The following is a 20,778-nucleotide window of genomic DNA, read 5'->3' as shown; positions in this document are numbered from 1 at the left end:
AAACATTTTCAGAAAAGAAGTTAAGGGAAACAAATATGATCTCTACTATTAGCCTCAGAACTTGAAGGCATAATAATAATAATAATAATAATAATAATAATAATAATAATAATAATAATAATAATAATAATAATAATAATAATAATAATATAGGTATATTTTGCCTTTCTGTTTTTATTCGAAAGTTACAAGTCTCAAAATTTAGGTTTCACAGAATCGAATCCCAGATTAAACCAACTTTGTCCTAGCTTTCTTCTATCTTCAACTAGCTGACCACTAGAATATAACCCCGAGTCTAATTTTGACATTTTAAGACAATCAAAAGAACAACAAAAGTTTGAGACGAACATCGCATGTCATTCGAAAACTCTTCATGCATACTAAATGCTTCAAATACGTATTTCAAAGTTAGCACTTCATTAATTCATAATCAATCTGTACTATAAGTGGTTTCCACGCTACTATTTTGCTTTGGTTTCAATTTGAACGTATCAACAGGTCCAACAGCTTTAAATAAATTAATACAAAAATAGTAATGCAGGTAGCATGAATAGCTTCAAAACGATCATTAGTCTATTGGTTACGTTACCAGTGCATTGCAATTGCACTGTGAGACCCATGCATTATCTCCAGCCATAATAACGCCAACTGTAACACTTATAGTAATTGATCTTTTAATGAGGAAAGGGAGGGGAAGGATCGTTAGTACAACAACCCTTGATTGAGAATTTACGAGGAATCATTCTCTAGGTTATTCCGTTCCAGTGTTGGTTACAGTTCGTGGACTCATTCTTCGTGTTTGAATATTGATTGACCTCCTTTACTCGCAAGATTGAAATACACACAGAATCAGTTGATTAAAATGAAGATATGTATGTATTGTATTATTATATAAAAAGATGGTGCCTGTAAGAGATGAATAACGTAATATTACTGGTAATCTGTTTCTCTGATACACCATCGTTCATGTCCAGTTGTAAGATTGATTCATGAACACAAATTATCACTTGTATCGCATTCATGATAACAATTTTTTAAAATGTTCATCAACGATTTATGGTGTATTAGATTGTGCATGTGAAAAATCAATAGGAAATTTTCATTTACGCATACGAAATACTTCTATTGAAAGAATTTTAATTTACCCTTAAGAGTTACTGACAATTTTAGGTTATAACACCTTACAGACCTGGGATGGGCAAATTACGGCCCTCGAGCCAGAGCGGCCCCTAAAAGGTTCAATCCGACCCTCGATATGATTCTAATCTGATGAATGATTGGATTACTTTGAGGGAGTTGTATTAGAAACAGACTGACAGATGAACATTTAATTTCACTTCTCAGAATCAGTGCATCCCAGCTTGAACCAGGTTAAGAGAAACTTCGATCATTACTAGGGCTTAATATTGCCACGATTTTCTAAAAGGTACCATTGTTGTTTCTCATAACTTATATTGCCTCCTAAAGTTGTTTTCTTTTTCCCTTGGCCCTCTTCTTTAAAAACAAGTTTGCCCATCACTGTTATAAACCAAAGTGTGTACTGCGTTCCTTTCATACTTTCGCGTTAATAGAAGGCATGTATTTGAGCCTGTCTTTATTAGCGATGAATAATGTATATTTTAGAGCCATAAAACTTATAGCTTTCTTTCTCATTTGATTTCCCCCCCCAAAAAAAGATTAATATTAGAAGGAGCATCAATATCAGGAAAATTAGGATGGTGATATAACTTTATAAGGTTAGGACACAAATGAAATATTTTGGCTTACAGCCCTTTGATTTCTTAATTATAGGCCATCAGATCAAGGGTTCGACTTGATGGAAGGTTATTTTATTTGTGGTATGCTATCAACGATACTAACTCGATCTTTACGAAAGTTGGTATGATAGTAGATCTTGTGTAGCTTAATATGTACATCAAATGTTGAGGTATATAGATCATTCATTCTTGAATTAATAACTACTGAATTTGGGTTTGAACTTAGTGAAATTGAAGAAACTTCACTAAATCTCGTTGGTTAAAACTCATTTGATCTTCAGCAAATTTGGTATGGTGGTAAAGGCTGACCCGAGAGCTTTGTGCACATTAGAGAATAGTAGGAAATATTATGATGAACAAATTTTTCAGTTTATGAATTATTGGCCATCGAAATTTGCTTTGAACTAGTTAAAGTAAGAAATTTCACTTAAAGCGATTGACGGATATGGTCCGATCTTGAACATATATGACATGGTAGTAAATCTTAATCAGTTTATTACCAATATGAAATAATGTGTTGCTCAGATCTTTAGTCCTCGAATTATTTGTTATCGAATTTGGGGTTTAGAGTCGAGTGAGTTCTAACAACAAATTTGACAGCCAAGAACTCTAGAACCAGACACCTGAATGCCACAATATTTCACACGCGTATTACGCTTATTAAAATCTATCAATATTTCAAATTTGGTTAAGCAACGTTCTTTAGTCCCCAAGTAATTGACCACCAAATTTAAGACTTGGAATTAACAAATCTGTTACGGAAAAAAGTACATCAAGATTTACTTTTAAAGAATGAAGAACTATCGTCTCCGCTATAGGGAAATTTGCTAGTTGTTCATTTTCTCAAAAAGTACATATGATAATATACCCTTAATTACATTATTTTACACCTTCTGATGAAATCTGTGGTATATGCCTAATCTTTGAACAAAGTTGTACGTTAACACTGTTTTCCAAAATTTATTTGAAATCAGTATTTTGGTAGTAGACACAAAGGCGATGTGTGGTGGCCCTGGGTAGCGTAGTCGCTAACGCTCTCGCCTTCGGTGCGAGCGGTCCCGGGTTCGATTCCCGGTGGGGGCACTCGGTCGAAAAAGTGTAACAGCTTTTTCAGGCCAGCCACCCTGAATGAGGTTTTTCTCATTCACACCAGGCAAATGCCGGGGTGGTACCTAAGTTATAGGTCCCAGGCCGCTTCCTTCCTTCCCCAATCCTTTATTCCTTCCCTTTCCCCGGATTGTGTGCTCGTCGAGGGACGTCATCCCTCAAATCGTGAAGGGCTAAATGGCCTTAGATGCCGAAAGCCCAGAAATCCAAATCCTAAATCCTAAATCCTAACAAAGGCGATGTGTAAATTTGCTTTTATTGCAAGTAATGTGGCTGTTGTTGCAGATAATCCGCTTGCGAATATTTAATGATTTCTTAGAAACCTTTCTAAAAAAAAACTGTAAAGAATATGGAAAGAAAATAAATATAAAACGTAAACAAATCTGATTAAAACGAATATGAGGTAAAATAAAACTAAAAGATGTGATTAATGAATTTTTTTACACAGTTAAGTAGTATTAGTGAAAATATGAAGTATGGGCAAGCAATAAAAGCGAGGATATGCACAGAAAAGGAAATATTTTCATTGTACATAAATACAGAGTTAAGAAAATACCAAAGAACTTAGTATTAAGTTTTATGCTGTACGGGACATATTATAGAAAAGTGAAAAAAAAAACCCTCTGTAGAACGAAAAGATTAGAATGAGTGTGATAAAGAATAATTAAAAGTAGACAAAGATACAGTTTTACAGTTATTATAGTTTTTTTTTTTTTTTTTTTTTGAGAAAAATGTTACAAGTGTAGTGGTTAGAGAAGGAAGTGAAAAGAGCAGAAATATGACAAATGTGAAGCCAAAAAAGGAAATTATATACAATAAACAATACCCATAATAATAAATGTGAAATGTGGAGAAAGAATAGTGAAATAAAGGTCTCAGAAAGAAACGAAAAGGGCTAACAACCACAATAAACACGACGTGGGGATAGGTTGCAACTACAAGCACAAATGCTCTAGGATCGAACCAGAAGACATGAGCCAGAAGTGTCCAGTCATTCACCATAGACTTATTAAGTGATTTGATTTTGAATTTAGCGTCCCGTTCAGCAGCGAGGCTATATGAGACGTGAACCTACAGTTTAACGTGGGATGCGAACCACATGAGCTACGCCGGGAATCAAACCCTCGTCTCCCACGCCAAAGGCACGTACACTAACTGCTTATCCACGTGGAGCTTCTCATTAAGAATAAAGAAAACATAAAATAATAAAATGCACTGAACGAGATAATTCTTATGCAAATAGTTATTATGAAAGAGTAATTCTTGAAAATGTTTAGTGTTAACATCATAAGACTTGCATCGTAGCAAAATAATCATAATACAAATAATAATAATAATAATAATAATAATAATAATAATAATAATAATAATAATAATAATAATAATAATAATAATAATAATAATAATAATAATAATAATAATAAATGTTCAGTAAGAAGACAAGACTACTTATTCTTATTGAGGCCAAAGTCATAACTCGGAATAACTTGCAATGTGAATAAAATGTTAAACAGCTGCTATAAAAGTTTATCGCAAGGTGAGACATTGAATGTATATATTTTGTTTCAGGCTTGAAAGTTTGTGTGTGATTTTTGCTATGTTTTATTCGCCATGGTTATTATCTTGATATTAAGTTCATTTAAGAATTATTTTAACGACACGTTTTGGAGATAGAGCAGATTGTAACCCAATATAGTATAGATAACAAGAGCTGATGTTAAAAAATGATCTGGTATCAAATTTTATTTATTTACCTAGTACACTTATAAAAGCGAACTTCTTCTATTCGACTCAAAATGAAGAAAAATTTCCTTTTGCATTTGAGAACAAGACATACTGTACAGTGTCTTAATCAATACAGTTTTAAGACTTCCGTTCACAAAAATACATAAAAAAAGAAAAAACTAAACATATTAGTGATAAAATAGCAGTATTCTTTATATATTCTGAGAGAAGTGTTATCCTCGACGTACTTTTTGAAACTTCATTTTGATTTAAGAAACAAGATTTAACCTTCAATATGTTTGACTGAGAATTTTAGTTTTTGCATTTTACCATTCTGAATATGCGGTATGTTATCTTCTTCCTTAGACAAAGGGTTGTAGAGAGAGTTATTACATCCGCTACTGATTTTTATCCCAAAAAGTAATTTACATGTTGCTTTCTAATACATTGCAGTCATCTTCTCTCCCCAACAGAACAGACTATTCCTGTGATAGAGTTAAAATTAAATTCCTTCATTATGTGTAAGAAGAAGGGTGCCAAATGAAGGGCAGTTCAAGAATCGTTGAGTAGGTTGGTGAAAAAGCAAAGTGAAACGTTTGATGTTTCTACAGATGACGTGTATATGAATAATGTATTTCATAAAACGCAAAATCGTTTTCTACGCTATCTATTTTTCAGCTACATTAATCATAATAATTTTCCTTCTTGATCTTCTCTTGTCAACAAAAGATTCGCAAGTAGGCTAATTAAAAGAGAAGCCAAGGAATATTTATTCGGAATGTTAATTACTCTCTGAGATTAACTAGAATTGTTCATACTCCTCTGTAGTAATATCTTCAGAGATGTTATCCAAAAAAATTGAATGAATGATTACTTTTGAGTTGATTTTTTTACCATATAATATCTCGATGACGTGTTAAAATAAGATTTGATTTTAAGTTTAACGTTCCGATCAGCAGAGAGGCTATATGAGAAGTGGACCTAGAGTTTAACGTGGGATCCAAACCACATGAGCTCTCTTCGGGATCTTCCACGCCAAAGGTGCGTATGTTAACCGCTTAGCCACGAGGGAGCTCATGGATGATTACATGTGTACCAAGAGCCTCTCTTTGTACGAACCAACACAATGTAATCCCTTGTTACAACTTTCTATTTTTGATAAAATGTTAAAAAAATCTCTAAAAGTTGATTTTTTATATAAACTACAAGCACATTATATACGTATATAAATCTCCTTTTTTGTTTTGAATTTCATACATAATCAACGGCGCGACTTTAGAAAATGTATGTGGATTCATATCAATGGCTGGACGTGTTATGTTTTCAGGGGAGTCTCGATATTTTTTGATTGATTTCCTTTTAGTTAAAATCTTTTATGAACATTGTCACAAAGGGCTGTGCTGTGATGCAAGACGAAAATATCGATTCTATTCACAATTGTAGTTCCATTTTTTATTGTGGGGACTGTCCTTGACTAGGCTAGAGACGGGCAAGGAAGGGGGAGTATGTTGCTTGGTTGCCTTTGCACAAACACATTTGAAACAAACACATGTTTTAGAGGTCCATCGCAATATTTTAACTGCTTATTTTTTTTTATAATAGTGAGAACTATTTTATTTTGTTTCTAGCAAACTAAAAATCTTGTAGGTGCTGGAGCCTCGGAGCACCCACATAATCGGCGCGCATGTACATAATAAGTAAAGTATGTATTAAATTTTGTCATTAAATAACACAAAAAAATAACAGTATCACGACTACAGCACATGAATAAGTTTGGTTTGTATGGTGTGGTATTTTCTCAATATTGGAACCGGAAGTGGGAGTAGATTTCAACACTTCTGGTTTTAGTACAGCAGGGTTGCTCAACCTGGTGGTCGCGACCCCTAGAGGGGTCGCGAAGATAATCAGAAGATGAATGAACTTACCAAATTTGGTTTTAATCAATTCGATTTTAGGGAAGTTACTGTATCCACTGTATACAAGAAGTGGATTCTACTATTATAGAAATGGATTAATATCGTGAGATCTCCGCAATAGATATATTAGAAATCTCATACAAGCTTATTACAAACCAGAAATTATAAGAGGGTCGCCGACAAGAGGATGTGATAAAATGGGGTTGTGATAGGAATTAGATTGAGAATCACTGTAGTAGAGAGATTACAGCGGAGACTGGAAAATATTCTTCGGTTGCTAAATCGATTTTAGAAAATCATTTCTCGTTATCTATTACCGTTTTCACTTTTTAGGGATCGAAGTTAGAACCAGAAATTGTTTTTTCTGCCACTTCCGGTTTGAATAGATGGTTAAGAGAGGACATCATACCTATCCTTGCTTAGAACGCTCAACCAATTTCTAAAACAGAATACTTCCCGTTATTTCTTATCATTTCTGCACTAAATACATCCATCTTGAAACCGGAAGTGGAATCGGATTTATATTACTCCCGGATTCAATAGAGAGTTGAGGATGTGGATGAAATGTATTCTTGGATTCTATCAAGTATTTTTGATACTTTTTGTCTCGAGACTAAAGGACACGAATCTTTTGTCTTCTAGATGGACGCATTGGACGGGCACACATTTTGTTGTCTTCCAGACGGATATGTGGATAGGTGGACGGATATATAAATACAATGAAAGAAGGGAAAATATATAAAGAAGATTCGGTAACCAAGCTCCTTAACTACCAACGAGCTCGTAGTTTAACGTCTTATAGACACACTGTAGGATATATATATATATATATATATATATATATATATGTATGTATGTGTGTGTGTGTGTGTGTGTGTGTGTGTGTGTAACTAGATAATAATGCTGATGAAGACAGAAAGATGGCATGGTAAGATGATACAAGGGAACCCGACGAAAATCTCGGGACATGATGTTTTTCATCACAAAATTATATGACCTGGGATTTTTTTTTCTATGCTGAGGTACCATAAGGTTTTGAATAATGCACTCTCTATAGAAACCTCTCAGTAAATTCCATTATATTGAAAAGAAAGTCTATAGAGAGGTGTGTTTGTTTACATGATCGATCACAAAATGAATGATGTCAAGATTTGTTAATACAGTAGATGAATGAAAGCAGCCTTAACTATTATCAAGAAGTTGACATAAAGTGGTTGGTAAACGCTATATATAGGTTTCTAGGTCAGGTTATTAGTATACAATACCATTATGGTTCGTAATAACGTTTTAATTGTGTCTAGCAATACTAGTAAGGATAATACAATGTACATGTCTATTATGAACAAAATATTCTCTCAACATTGATTTCAGTTTTTATTTTCAATTTTATAAAACTCTGAGTCATCTCGAGTTTTATCACTGGACAGTTAAAGTCTGATTTCTTAATGATAACGCACAAAATATTTAATAGTTAATCTCTGAAATATCAGTAACCTTGACAGTATAGAAAGTAGAAATTCAGTGTGCTAATATTCATGTGGTATATTCAAACTATTGAAAGTCATCATACAAATATGAAAATTATGGACGGTTTTATTATTGGAGAGTTGGTTTTGATTCCTTTTCTGAAATGTTTGTTGTATCTACATTTTGAAAAACGAACATAATCTTGCTGGTGATCGCATCACAACTAAACGGCTGAATCGATTCATATGAGTTTTTAAATATAGTTAGTATCTATCTCGAATTAGATTTTTATCAAGTTAATTTTATTAAAATAAGAAATGTACGGAGTGATAGTGGGAGTGCAAAATTTATGCCAAAAAACAAAACATTTCGCGATGAAATTGCAACAATGGATTCATCATCATATTACTATCCGTTTTCCATTTTTAAATAATTCTCATTGTTTCTTACTTAGACTTTCAACATAAACCACAATACCAGCATAGAAACTGACAAATTTTGGAAGTAAAAGTAGACATGCTGTGTCCAATAACAGAAAGAGGGAAATCATACAGAAATGGTCAGACATACGAGGAAAATGAGGGAACATATTTAGCACTTGGGTCAAACTTAGTTCTCACCACTCCATTTCGATTGAAATACGCATCCTAATGAGAGAAAAGAGCTTCATATAGACCTAGTACACCTTTCAATATTTCCTATAAATCTCATCCCTGCAAAGAATGAATGTTTAGTAACTACAGTATATATTCGTAGGCCTTGACACACTTTCTGTGCATTTTAATTTATTCTGAGGTTTAATTGATGAAAACAAGTTCTTTGTACCTCTTTTATAAGCACTTCTGCTCAAAGTATTAGGCAGGTTAAGTTAGAGTCTATTTCCGAGAGATTTCACCTTTTCTCTTGATAACACTCATAACGATGGCTGCAATGCGGCATAAAACTTACATCTACGATTACTAAGAAAGAATACAACTATGTATTTAGTTATTAGTTTAAAATATTAACGTTTACCTTCATACGCTGTTGTAAATAGAGATATTACCTCCAGTTCTAATATAGACCGTACTAATCGCTTAGTAGAAGTTCAGTAATCACCAGGCTAGCCGCCAGCTGCAACACGTAACTGGCTACAGTGTATCGTTTGGGTTATTGTTCCACATAATTCACACAGGATATGGTGAATTTGAAGAGAGTGTGTGCGAGAGAGAGAGAAGAGGGGTTATGCTGCATTCCATGGTTCCGCTTAACAGCTCAATCTGTTAAGCTTAGGAGATGCTCAATGCTTTGCATTAAATGATAAATACTTTCGAAAAACCCTCCATCCTCTTGTATTCTTCAAATCATTTCAAGATTACTCATGACTTGGGAACGGATTTATACTGTATATAATACTAAAATCAATCACATGTTGCAATACCTGTGATGATGCAATTTTCCTCTTGATTGAATATAGCTCAAAAATATTTTTTGTTTCGTATTTCATAATTAAATTCTCAGATTTTTTTCTGTTAGTTTTTAAACAATATTTCATATTCACGGTAATGTTGTTTCTGTATCTTAATAATAGGTTTTCAAACATATCACACTTCCAAGCGTTTAACTATTGTAAGGCTCTACATTAAGAAGTTTTTTTCTGTTCATAATACCTATTGTCAACATTACAAAATGTAAGCTCAAACTTAGACTTATACGTTGTTTAAGTGTAGTTGAATGTTATAATAAAGTTATATAACATGATCAGATTGATCGATTGATTGGAAATTTAACGAAAATTTCAACTCTGAGGTGAATTATCCCTTGATTATTACATAATGTATTTTATTTAGCAAAGTAAGCATCTAAGTTTTCCCAGTTATATATTAAATCAACATTTAGTTGCACTTTTGTTATTTATTAATAACATTAAGCAACTAATAACTAGCTATATACAGTACATAATAAATACATTTCTTGTTCACTATATTCAATACATCATGTTATATTAGAGTCAGAAACTTCTGAAGCTAATAATGGAAAATTTTCTGGTTCGACCTCAAGACATGTATGTTTGTGGTGGACAACATTGTGTCAGTTGGGGGGCACCGTGTCTCAGTGGTAGAGCGCTTACCTCTGGTGCGTGGGGTCGCTGGTTCCAAGTAAGTTTGTGGTAGACAACATCGTGTCCGTGGGTTTTCTCGGAGTACTCCCGTTTCCTCCTACTTTCTCATTCAACTAATCCTTCCATCATCATTCACTTAAGTTCATCATCATATTCCTTAGCCTAAAGGACATAATCCTGGGAAGTTAAATTGAAAGATTTTCATTTGTGTCCATGAGCTTTTTCGAATTTATCCCATTTTCTCTCACATTCTCATTCCACCAATTCTTTCAGAATTATTCGCTTTTATTAAGCATCCGTCTCCTTTAGTCTAAATGATCATTGTAATCGTGGAACATAAAATTGAAAGATTGCATTAAGGTATAATAGAAGTGTGTAATATGAACTAATGATGTAATATTAATAGGGAATATGATGACTGTATAGATCCCTTATACAACCACCAATATACAGTTTTTTTCCATTATAAAATGAAGTTTTTCTTTTGTGCCAGGGACAAATCTATAAGCTGCTCCCGTCCCAATTATTCCTCTAATCAATCTCCAATCAATTGAACTTTTCCTTTGTAAAACTAATTGGATGTTTTTAATAATGGTAGACTAAATCAATGGAATTATGGACCGGCTAAACGTATTGTAATTACTCTATTAGTAGAAATGACTAGAAGGTTTAAGGTTCACAATTTCGACATCATACTCTGACGATTTTAACTCAAAATAATTTCTTGTGAATCTTACATAGGGATATAATATAGACGCTCAATTACACTCTTCCCTCAGTTTAGTTTACACAGGGAATACAGTATTAACTAACTCTTTGGTCTATGGAACCCGTAGGTTCAATGCCGCATTTACAAAAGCTCTTCACTGACTTCTATCCTTAGCCAACTGGATCCAGTTTCTACTTTGTATTCCTATTTCTGCGAGATTCATTTTAATATCGTCCTTCCATCTGAACTTATGTCTTCCTAATGGTTGTTTTTCGATTGAATTTTTAGTTAAGACTTTGAAAGCGTTTCTACTTTCATTCATTCTGGCTACATGACCTGCCCACCTGTCACAAATTTGATGACCCTAACAATGTTTGGTAAACGGTATAAAGTATGTAGTTCCTCGTTATGAAGTTTTCGCCATTTCATATTCCCGTTCTTCTTGGGTCCGAATATTTGTCTCAGGATCTTGTTCTCAAATACTTTCAGTCTACGTTTTTTCTCACAGAGTAAGGTACCTTGTTTCGCAACCATAGAGAACAACAGGCATGATTATCACTTTATATACCTTAAGCTTTAAATTCCTTCACAGAATTTGCGACGACAAGAGATTTTGAACTGAATAATAACAGAGAAATCCCTTAAATGTTTAGTCGACATTTAATTTCTTCATGAATACGGTTTCTTCTGCAAATCTCTTGACTAGATAAGAGGGAAATGGCATGATATTTTAAAACAAGAAACGAATCAGTGATCAATATTTAAAAGTTATAAACTATGCGTGAATCCAAAATTATGCGGAACTCACTCATCCAATGGGGCGCTGCCACTGGAAGAAAAGAGGAAGTGGAGAAACAGAATGAAAATAGAATGCGTACAGAGAAAAATGAAGGAAAAATCTCAAATTCATGGAATCTCTCGAAGCAAATGGGACAGTAAATAAGAAAAGTTAATCCATGGAGACATTTTCCATTTATTGTGCTCAGCGTTTAGCGTATTGAGTCATTTCTTTCTATGTTCCGTAGGCCGTGAATTAGCTACCCTCTCTGATCTACGCTGGTACTGTTCTTCAATCCTCTTCCCACTGAGGAGTCTTATCTCCCCCTTTTTCGACAAGAGAAAAGAGGGGGAAAGAATTATTGCATTAACTATTCCATTTTAAGGGGGAAAAATTTACGGGTATCTATAAAAGCGTGCGGCGCCGTCAGCACCATACTGAGACGACGCCACCCTCGATGAAGTTAAAATTTAATTTCTTCATCATATAGTGGTAGTGTAGGGTCGATGGTGGTGGTTTTAGACTCTTCCTCTCAGAATATGAAAGTTATGAAAAATTGAAAATAATTTTTCAATTCAATCACCTTTCGATTGACAGTGATCATAAATATAATGCACAGAAATATAATGTTACCATTTGCTTGCATTTCAAGCGTAATTTCCTGAATAGGATAAAGGAAATATGAAGAAGCTTTTAGTTTTAAGTTTTAATAACGACAGAAATAATTAAGCGAAAACTCGAGACAATTGTTTCTTTTGGGTTCAAAAATATGAGTTGCGACAATTGCGACCAAGTTGCTAGTAATTTATAAAATTGGTATCAAATTCTGGATTAATAGTTAATATGGAGACCCAAAGATAGTTGGAGATTGTTGGGTGAAAAAATTACTCACATAATAAATGGCAAATTGACTCTTAGCTATCAAGATTACGACAGTACAATATTTTGATAAGTGTTTATTTACAAAACCAAAGGACTGAACATTGAAAAACCTGTCAATCGGTGGTGAACTGAATGGTCGAGAGGTTTACACGTTTAAGAGCTGCAGCAAGCAATTTAAAAAGTTTATATACTATTCATGCTAGTATCGACAGCCATAACGCTGAAACGAAAATATTTCCAAGATGAATAACCAAGTTGAAGACTGGTAATTCATCTACGGAGAATCTTTTGCTAATAGGAAGTTAGAAGATTTCTTGGATTATTTCATACGGCATAGTTGGAAAATGAAGTTGTTCTTGTGAATATATGGAATTTCCTACTAGCAGAGACACTTTATTATTATCATTATTATTATTATTATTATTATTATTATTATTATTATTATTATTATTATTATTATTATTATTATTATCATTATTATTATTATTATTATTATTATTATTATTATTATTATTATTATTATTATTATTATTATTATCAGCAGCAGCAGCAGCAGTAGTAGTATATAAGATAATAGTAATTTTCAACGAACTTAAAAAGTTTGTTACTGAATTCTATACGTCTGTCTGTCTGTCTGTGTGTCTGTCTGTCCGTTATTTGCGATTTTTTCAATTTTGAGCCCCCCATTCGATAGAACATCAAAAACTATCTGAGAAAGGAATGGAATTTTTCGCGTCACTCTTACCGTTCCCGAGATATTGGCGAAAAATAGTTCCGATTTCGGGAGATTTGAGGAGCCATATCTCGGAACTGTAAGTCATAAAGAGATCATATTGGTGTTGACCACTACCTAAGAGGATGATGAACATTTTAGTACCAAATAGTAACCGGTGGCCACTGGACAACTGGCTACTGGCAAACTGACCACCGTTCCCCAGATATTGGCCAAAAAGGTTCGAGTTTCGGGAGATTTGAGGAGCCTTTTCTCGGGGACCGTAAGTCATAGAGAGATGATATTTTGCGAATTTTCGCGAGAAACAAAAAGAGGTGTGGATAAAAAAGATTTACTTTTACATGTAGGAACAATCACAGTTATCCTTCCCGCTCCATCTCTCCATTCTTTTCAAGTTCGTTCTGGTAATGCTCTTAAAGCATTCTCAATTGGTTAATTATGGAATCTCAATAATATGTTGACACTTCAGTTGATCGCAGTTGACGAGACATTTAACTTTTATTTATTTCATTTTATTTATTTTATTGGATTTGAACACAACAGGTTAGAACTCATTTACAGTGTTCATACATTGTTTACACTATTTTTACAGGTATTATATGTTATTATAAATTCCTTTCACTGTGTTTTTTATTATAAGTTTCTATCTTACAACTACAATCAACATCTTTAACTTTTTTACTTGTACTATTATAGGTTGCACTCATTCTCAATGTTGGCGACTTCTGAAGTATAATAGTCCTTGATTTTCCGGAATAAAATATATCAAAGTTATTTGGTTGTGTGTTTCGAGGTGAAACATGAATTTGAGAAGATGAAATAAGTTCCTTACAGTCAACTTTACATTAAATATTTTATAAAGGAATAACATATCAAATGGAGTTCTTCTTTGTTGTAAATTCATGATACCAAAATTAGTATTTAGAGAGCCCCTGCTATCTGTCTGTGGGTATACGTATGTTGATTTGTACGTTAGATGCCTTAAAAATTTGATTGATTTTTTTCTAGTTTGGCAATATTATTTTTGAAGAGCGGGTTCTAAATAGTACATGCATATTCCAATATAGAACAAACATAGACTTCATAAAGTCTTTACCGACAGTTGTCGAAAGATATTCTGTAGATTTGCACCAATCATGTAATCAAATATTAGGAGATCAAGTTTGTTACGAGAAACTTAGTGATACTAATTGTGTTTCAACTTGTGATTTCAGCACCAAAATAAAGAATATAGTCTCCTTTTGACCCGATGGTTATTGTGAAGATCAAGCAATGATAGAAAGCGCATTAAAAGTGAGGCAACCAGCCAGCTGATTGCAACAAGATGTAAATACCAGCATGTTGCAACACTATCGATTGGTATTTTTTTTTATTATTTTTGTAAGAAAATTGAGCCATTTCAAAGCTTATGATCTGCCAAACAACACTCTTGATTACAGCGTAATAAACCTATGGTCACACATGCAGGTTTTAGTTAAGTGATATATTGTCATCACAGACTTCCATTGCCATTAAATAATTTTAAAAATTTCGAAATTTAACCTTACAATACGCCTATTATCAATGTAGAGCACTGTTCAAAAAGTCTTGATTTTTTTATTCAGAACCTCCATTTTCAGAATTGTAAGCAATACTTCGAAAAATAAACGTTTATTTATTCTTAGTATGTTTGAACTGAATTTTGAAAGCGTATATGACTAAATGAAAAACCTATGAAATTCTTGACAAATTTCATATTCAAGCAGTGATGTCGGAGGAAACGATTGTGTGTCATAGTACATCAAAATACAAAGTTTTTAATGTATAAAAATTATTATGAAAAATATTTCCTTATTTTTTTCTAAAAGCGAAACTTCGAAGATTTAAGAAACACATTCCCTGATACACGTTTGTCCTTGGTTGATTTCAACCTCAAGAAACTGAAATGATTAGCAGGCACTAAATAAAATATACACAGTACACTGAAAAATATTGTTCTGGCAATATGAGGTTGGTTTTACTCTAATATTCTCGATGGATTTCTACTCAAAACAAAAGGCTAACTTCCTAAGGTCATAAGAAATCACATGTCAACTTTTATTGAATTTTACGAGCGTTATCTTGGAACGGACGCCCCCCCCCCCCAAAAAAAACTCTCTTAAATTACTAAATTTCATATAATTTTTACTCAATATTAGGTCTAATTTTCAGAGCTAATATTTTGCCCAATTTAAAAGGACGGTATTTAGATACAATACTAACACTGTGATCGATGGAAAATACAAAAGAAAAGTTGTGTATACAGAAAATTACACAATTGAACAGTAATTGCGTGCTTTGCCTAACTTACAAACAGAAGGTTTAGAACAATATTCATTCCGTGACTGATGGAAAATACTAAAACAAGTTGTGTATACAGAAAAGTATACAATTGATTAGTACATATATGCTTCATATATGCTTAGTTTTGTAATTGAAATATCGAAAATATGAATTCATATTTTATTGGAAACCAAGAAGCGGATAATAAAGGTTCCATTAATATTTGTAGCGTACAAATATACGTAGAACAAAAGATAGACAAAAATAATGAATATTAAGTTTCTAATATGAGACAATTTGAAAATAATTAAGTGTTTTCTCTAGAAAACGAATGTAGAAAGTAATAATTCTATCATATAATCAAGTCTACTTTATGAATGTAGGAACGTAAGAATATTAATGAAAAAGTATAAAAATATAGAAGGTTTTCTTAATTTTATTATTCCTTCGCAATTTAGAATTGGCCACATTTTTAAGGAATGAAATTAAGATTTCTACAGAAGACAATAACAAATGAAAAAGGTTAAAATAATAACAAAAATTGTTCTTATAACCTTTACATATATATTAACGTAAAATATACATTTGTAATAAACAAAACAAAAGCAATTAAAGGAAAATATTGAACAAAATTACAATAACAGCAAACTATAAACATAACACAAAACGTCTTACACATTCATAAAAATGAAATTATAAAAGAAAAATATTATTGTACTCAAAAACGGTAAAAAAAAATAATAATATTCAAGCAATAACAAACACCAACAATACACCAAATTTAACTCCGTTATTTTATGGAATCATATAATAAAAATAATTGATATAATGACCGACATATCTGTTTCTATTTTTATGTAATCATATAAGAGTAAAATACATTTTTACATAGGTAAGAAGCAACTATTTTAGTTAAGGTAACGCTAGAACAAACTCTGAAAAAGAGAAAAGTCTTCGTAAAAAAATTAAGGCTTAAATTTATAAAAGTTGAATATTATAACGTCTCTAACTGTTTAGGATCGATACACATTATCAAACAGTGTTGAGTTATGATATGCTTTGTTAATTACACTGAATCCATACCAGAAATAGTTATATTTAGTTGTCTCATGATTTCAAATAAATTCATGAAGAAATTCGGAGGGACGAGGCTTTCATTGTAGGAAAACGATAAGTGTTTTTTGTTTAATTTTTGTGATTTTGTAAAATTATAAAAGGATTCTGTAATAAAGATTCTGTCTTTGCGTGTGATTATTTATCATTCTTTTTAGCTACTGTTCAAGTCTAGGAATGCTTAGCAATCAGAATCAGAATTAGTGGTTCAGAACAACTATTAACTAACTGAGTTATTCTTGCATGACTACATAAGTATAGAATAATTAATTCATCAATACCATCTTAAGTATCAGGTATTTTTACACGCATGGTATCTTGTGAACATGGCACCAATTTCGCGCTGTCAATATTTAAAGATCAAACTTTACTTTTCGATTTATATGAATTTAATATTCAATATTTCTTGTTACTGTATTTGAGATTTTGTGTGTTGCTTTCTGTACTTTTAAATTAATGAATTAAAAGTTGAATTTTTTAAAAAAAAATATTTGGACGTAATATTCGGTTTCAATCTTAAAATACATTGTCATAAAATAGTTTGGATTAGGAATTGAAATTCATAAGTGATAATTAAAACAGTGTTCATAAAAATTCGAAATTGCGAGGCAAGTGGTTATGTTCTTTAACATTTATATCTCATCACGTGAACCAATAACAGAATATTTTAATTTTGAGTTTGAACAATCCTCTACTTCCTTATAATTACCTTAAATGTTCCGAACAAATTTGTTCAATTTCTTAAATATTAATTTGCTTGCATTATCTTATATCTATTCCTTGTAAATTAAAGTAGTTTATTGCATCTTACCAAACAGCATTCATATTATTTGTATCACTTATTACGTCATTTGATTTGATTTTCGTAATATAAGATTGACATTCTAAAGTTTTAAGATGGATTTTTAGTGTCATATTTCACACTCCCGTATGTTATTTCTACTTTATTATTATTATTATTATTATTATTATTATTATTATTATTATTATTATTATTATTGCACATTGCAAATAATAAACACAAATTATTATTTTACTATTTCAGCTTTTTATTTTTATTTTAACATGTACATATATTTTGTATGTATAATTTATATTGTTCATGTAATCAGAGATAATACAAAGAAAGCATATTGTTTAATATTTTACTTTAAATCAGCTGATGATTTAGTGAAATTTATATCAAAAACAACTTTTTCGATATATTGTAAAATAATCGATATATTGTAATTGCATTTTATCGAATACAATTATATCGATATGATTATCAAATCATAGTTTGAATTATAAAGTGAATGTCTCTTTGCACACATTATGTAAATATTTACTTTTAACGAAAATAGGTTTTAGAAATGCAAACATATTTCTCCTGTGTTATTTGATTTAGTTACTTTTACTTCTCATATTATTAGTGTAAATGGCTGTATAGAAGCATACTAAGGGTAACAAGCTACACCGAATAAATAAATAAATAAATAAATAAATACCTAAGGAGATAACTCATTATATGGCATTGAATAAATATTAATTGCAATTTTCTAATCTAATTAACATAGCACATGCATATATTGAGAAATAAAAACAGCATAAATCTTATTCTAATGTTCATATTTCTTATCACTACAAAACGTAAAAGCTAAACGTAAACATTTTCTTCAGGTAACAACAATGATAATTCGTGTTTTGAATTCCCCTCAGTACAATAGCAAAAGGAAATAATTAAACTGTAAAAATATTTTTTTAAAAAAATAATCTGTTTGAAATGAAAAGTGTTTTATACAACCTAATTTGATGAACATGAAACTACATAAACTAACCCATAACAAGAGAACGTTCTGAAGCTACACTTCCACATTCCCTATATGCATAAAATTCAAATGAATGACATAAATAAGGCAATTTTATCTTAGAAGGGAACATAGTTTACACTTCTGTAAATGTAGAGGAATTGAGGAAATTTTCATCATAGGCGAAGTGGGATATGTCTCGGAAGGACTAACTCCAGTGATATTGTTCCAAAATATGGTTATACTAATATGTGTGTTTCAAAATATAATGTATCTTTATCGTAATCTTTTGTGAGATTTCGGGAACATAGTAGTTCAATGATAACGAGCTCACCTCTGGTGCTAAAAATTTCTGATTCGATTCCAGGCCACGTGAGTGTTTGGTGGACACCATTCTGATTTAGATTTTGTCGGAGTTATCCCATTTCCTCCACATTTTCATTCCACCAATTATTTCATAACGTTTCACTGCCATTAGTCATCCATGTCTCATTTAACCTGCAAGGCAAAATCGTCGGACTGAAACAGAAAGAACTAATTTCATTGTTTCTATTTTTGTGACATTTAACAAATTAGTATAATCAATGGCATTACAGCCTTAGTAAGCTTGTATATAGGACAGTTTGGGATTAAGTTCTTGTCACTATCCAGTTTACAAATAACAAAATGGCTTTTTATCCTCTACAATGAACATTTCAAAGGCAATAATCTCCCTCAGTTTTTTGTAGGTACAGTCTAGAGTGTTGAAAATTTATGAGAAAAATATGAGGTTGAAATTCCTAGTAAAGTATAGATGTTTGGATGTAAAGAAATCATTCTTGCGATAACAAATAAATACGAATTTGTGGGAAAATAGTTGGATTAATTCTACAACAATCACTATTACAAATCTCTAGAATAGAGATGTGCCAATTAGTTGTTTAAAGGAACTGTAATTAAAAATTATTTCTCACCTGCCATCCCTGCAAGAGAAGACTCCTGTCAACAGTTCGCAGCCACATCACAGCATCACCAGCCTGAAAGTCCTTCAATTTATAACACTTCTTGTGCAAATATGACCCCAAACACTTGAGGAGTTCTGACGTGGATGCCTGGATAACGGTCTTCTTGGGAGGTGCTACTGCTGCTTGAGATGGAGCACTAAGAACGGCTTTGGGAGCAAGCTTTTCGCACGGCACGGCTGTGTTATTGTTGGCATTATTTGAACGCACAATGTCCAAAGGTCCCAGAGCCGCCGTTGGCTTTGGATAATAGCATGAAATCGCTTTTTGAATATTCTTATTCTTATCAACAAGCGGATGGATATTATCCAGAGGTTGTCGGAATGTTATATTCTTGTTTTTGTTGTCGAGTTTCTTCTTGTTGTTTGTGGAGAACCTCTTCCAACTTAACGTGTTTATAAATAGTGAATGCTTCTTAAAATTCTTTTCCAACGCATTTTTCTCCGAGATAATTTTGGCATTTTCATTGTTGGCAATTTTCTCTTTGTTCTTGGCATTGTTGAGCTGTTCGTAGCTTATATTGTTGAGGGTAAACTCCCCGTACACGGGTCTCCTCTCACGAGGACTAAAGCTCAGTACAGTCCCCATGGTTGGAGACAAGTTTACCAGCTGCCACAGAATTTTTAGCACCACTTTGGACCACTATATGAAAAAGTTTCTAGCATAACAAAAGCCGCTCTAAGAGAGCAGCACTGGAATTTCTTTCAAAAAGGAAGTCTAAAAAGAAAAAACAACTTCACCAGGTCAAAGTCACTTGCGTATTTCTCAAAATGGCTACCTCCACAGCTACATTGGAAGAAAATCAATGCCTATAGACAGCACTAGTGAGTTAAGTTGTTCCGTGTAAATAAACTAATTATTCTTCACAATTGCACTTGGTTTAACTGTCACTAGAACGAAGGTCCCCCGTCACTAAACCAAATAAAAAAATGTTTTCTTACGTTAATCACATAGAAGCTCCCAGGTTATATTTTAAATACTTTATCACTGCAACAGATCGCTTCCTGACTGTTGGCGCCAAGACCTGAAGACTCCGAGTGTTTCAATACATGCAAGACGACGATTTGGTCACCCTTGCACTAGAGCTATGCTAGCGCCACCATTCCTAGATTTGTCAAACTAATCCATTTTCGTTACCCATAGCAACAAGGATGATGTCAGTCGAACTGCTATTGGTTGGTAGTTCCATCACGTGACTTCGTACCGCGAGTATTCCAACCATATTTCCCTCTGTAAATATTAATAATAATTCCTCCATATTATTTACAGAACGCAGGGTATGCATATGTAGTGTGTGTATTTTAGGTATTTTTTATAATAAATGAGGTGCTGCGTTTGTTGTTAGACAAAAAGTAAAGAAAGATGTATAAAAATCTTAATTTGTGACGTAGACAAGATTCC

The 20,778-nt window shown here is 32.5% G+C and overlaps 1 protein-coding gene across 1 annotated transcript in view; it reads right to left on the bottom strand.

The window, feature by feature from the left end:
- The window catches only part of Cdk5alpha (Cdk5 activator-like protein), a 127,196-nt gene extending 106,722 nt beyond the window's left edge, over nt 1–20,474 (bottom strand). The window contains exon 1 of the mRNA XM_081736947.1: nt 19,330–20,474. Within this exon, the coding sequence (XP_081593073.1) occupies nt 19,330–19,965 (636 nt within the window). The 5' untranslated portion in view covers nt 19,966–20,474. The remainder of the gene's footprint in view (nt 1–19,329) is intronic.
- Between the last annotated feature and the right edge of the window lie 304 nt (nt 20,475–20,778).

The sequence above is a fragment of the Thermobia domestica genome, chromosome 13 (genome assembly GCF_964235325.1).
Source record: "Thermobia domestica chromosome 13, izTheDome1.hap1.1, whole genome shotgun sequence".
NCBI lineage: Eukaryota > Metazoa > Arthropoda > Insecta > Zygentoma > Lepismatidae > Thermobia > Thermobia domestica.
Note: the sequence above shows the minus strand (reverse complement) of the source record. Positions and strands in the feature narration are given on the sequence as shown.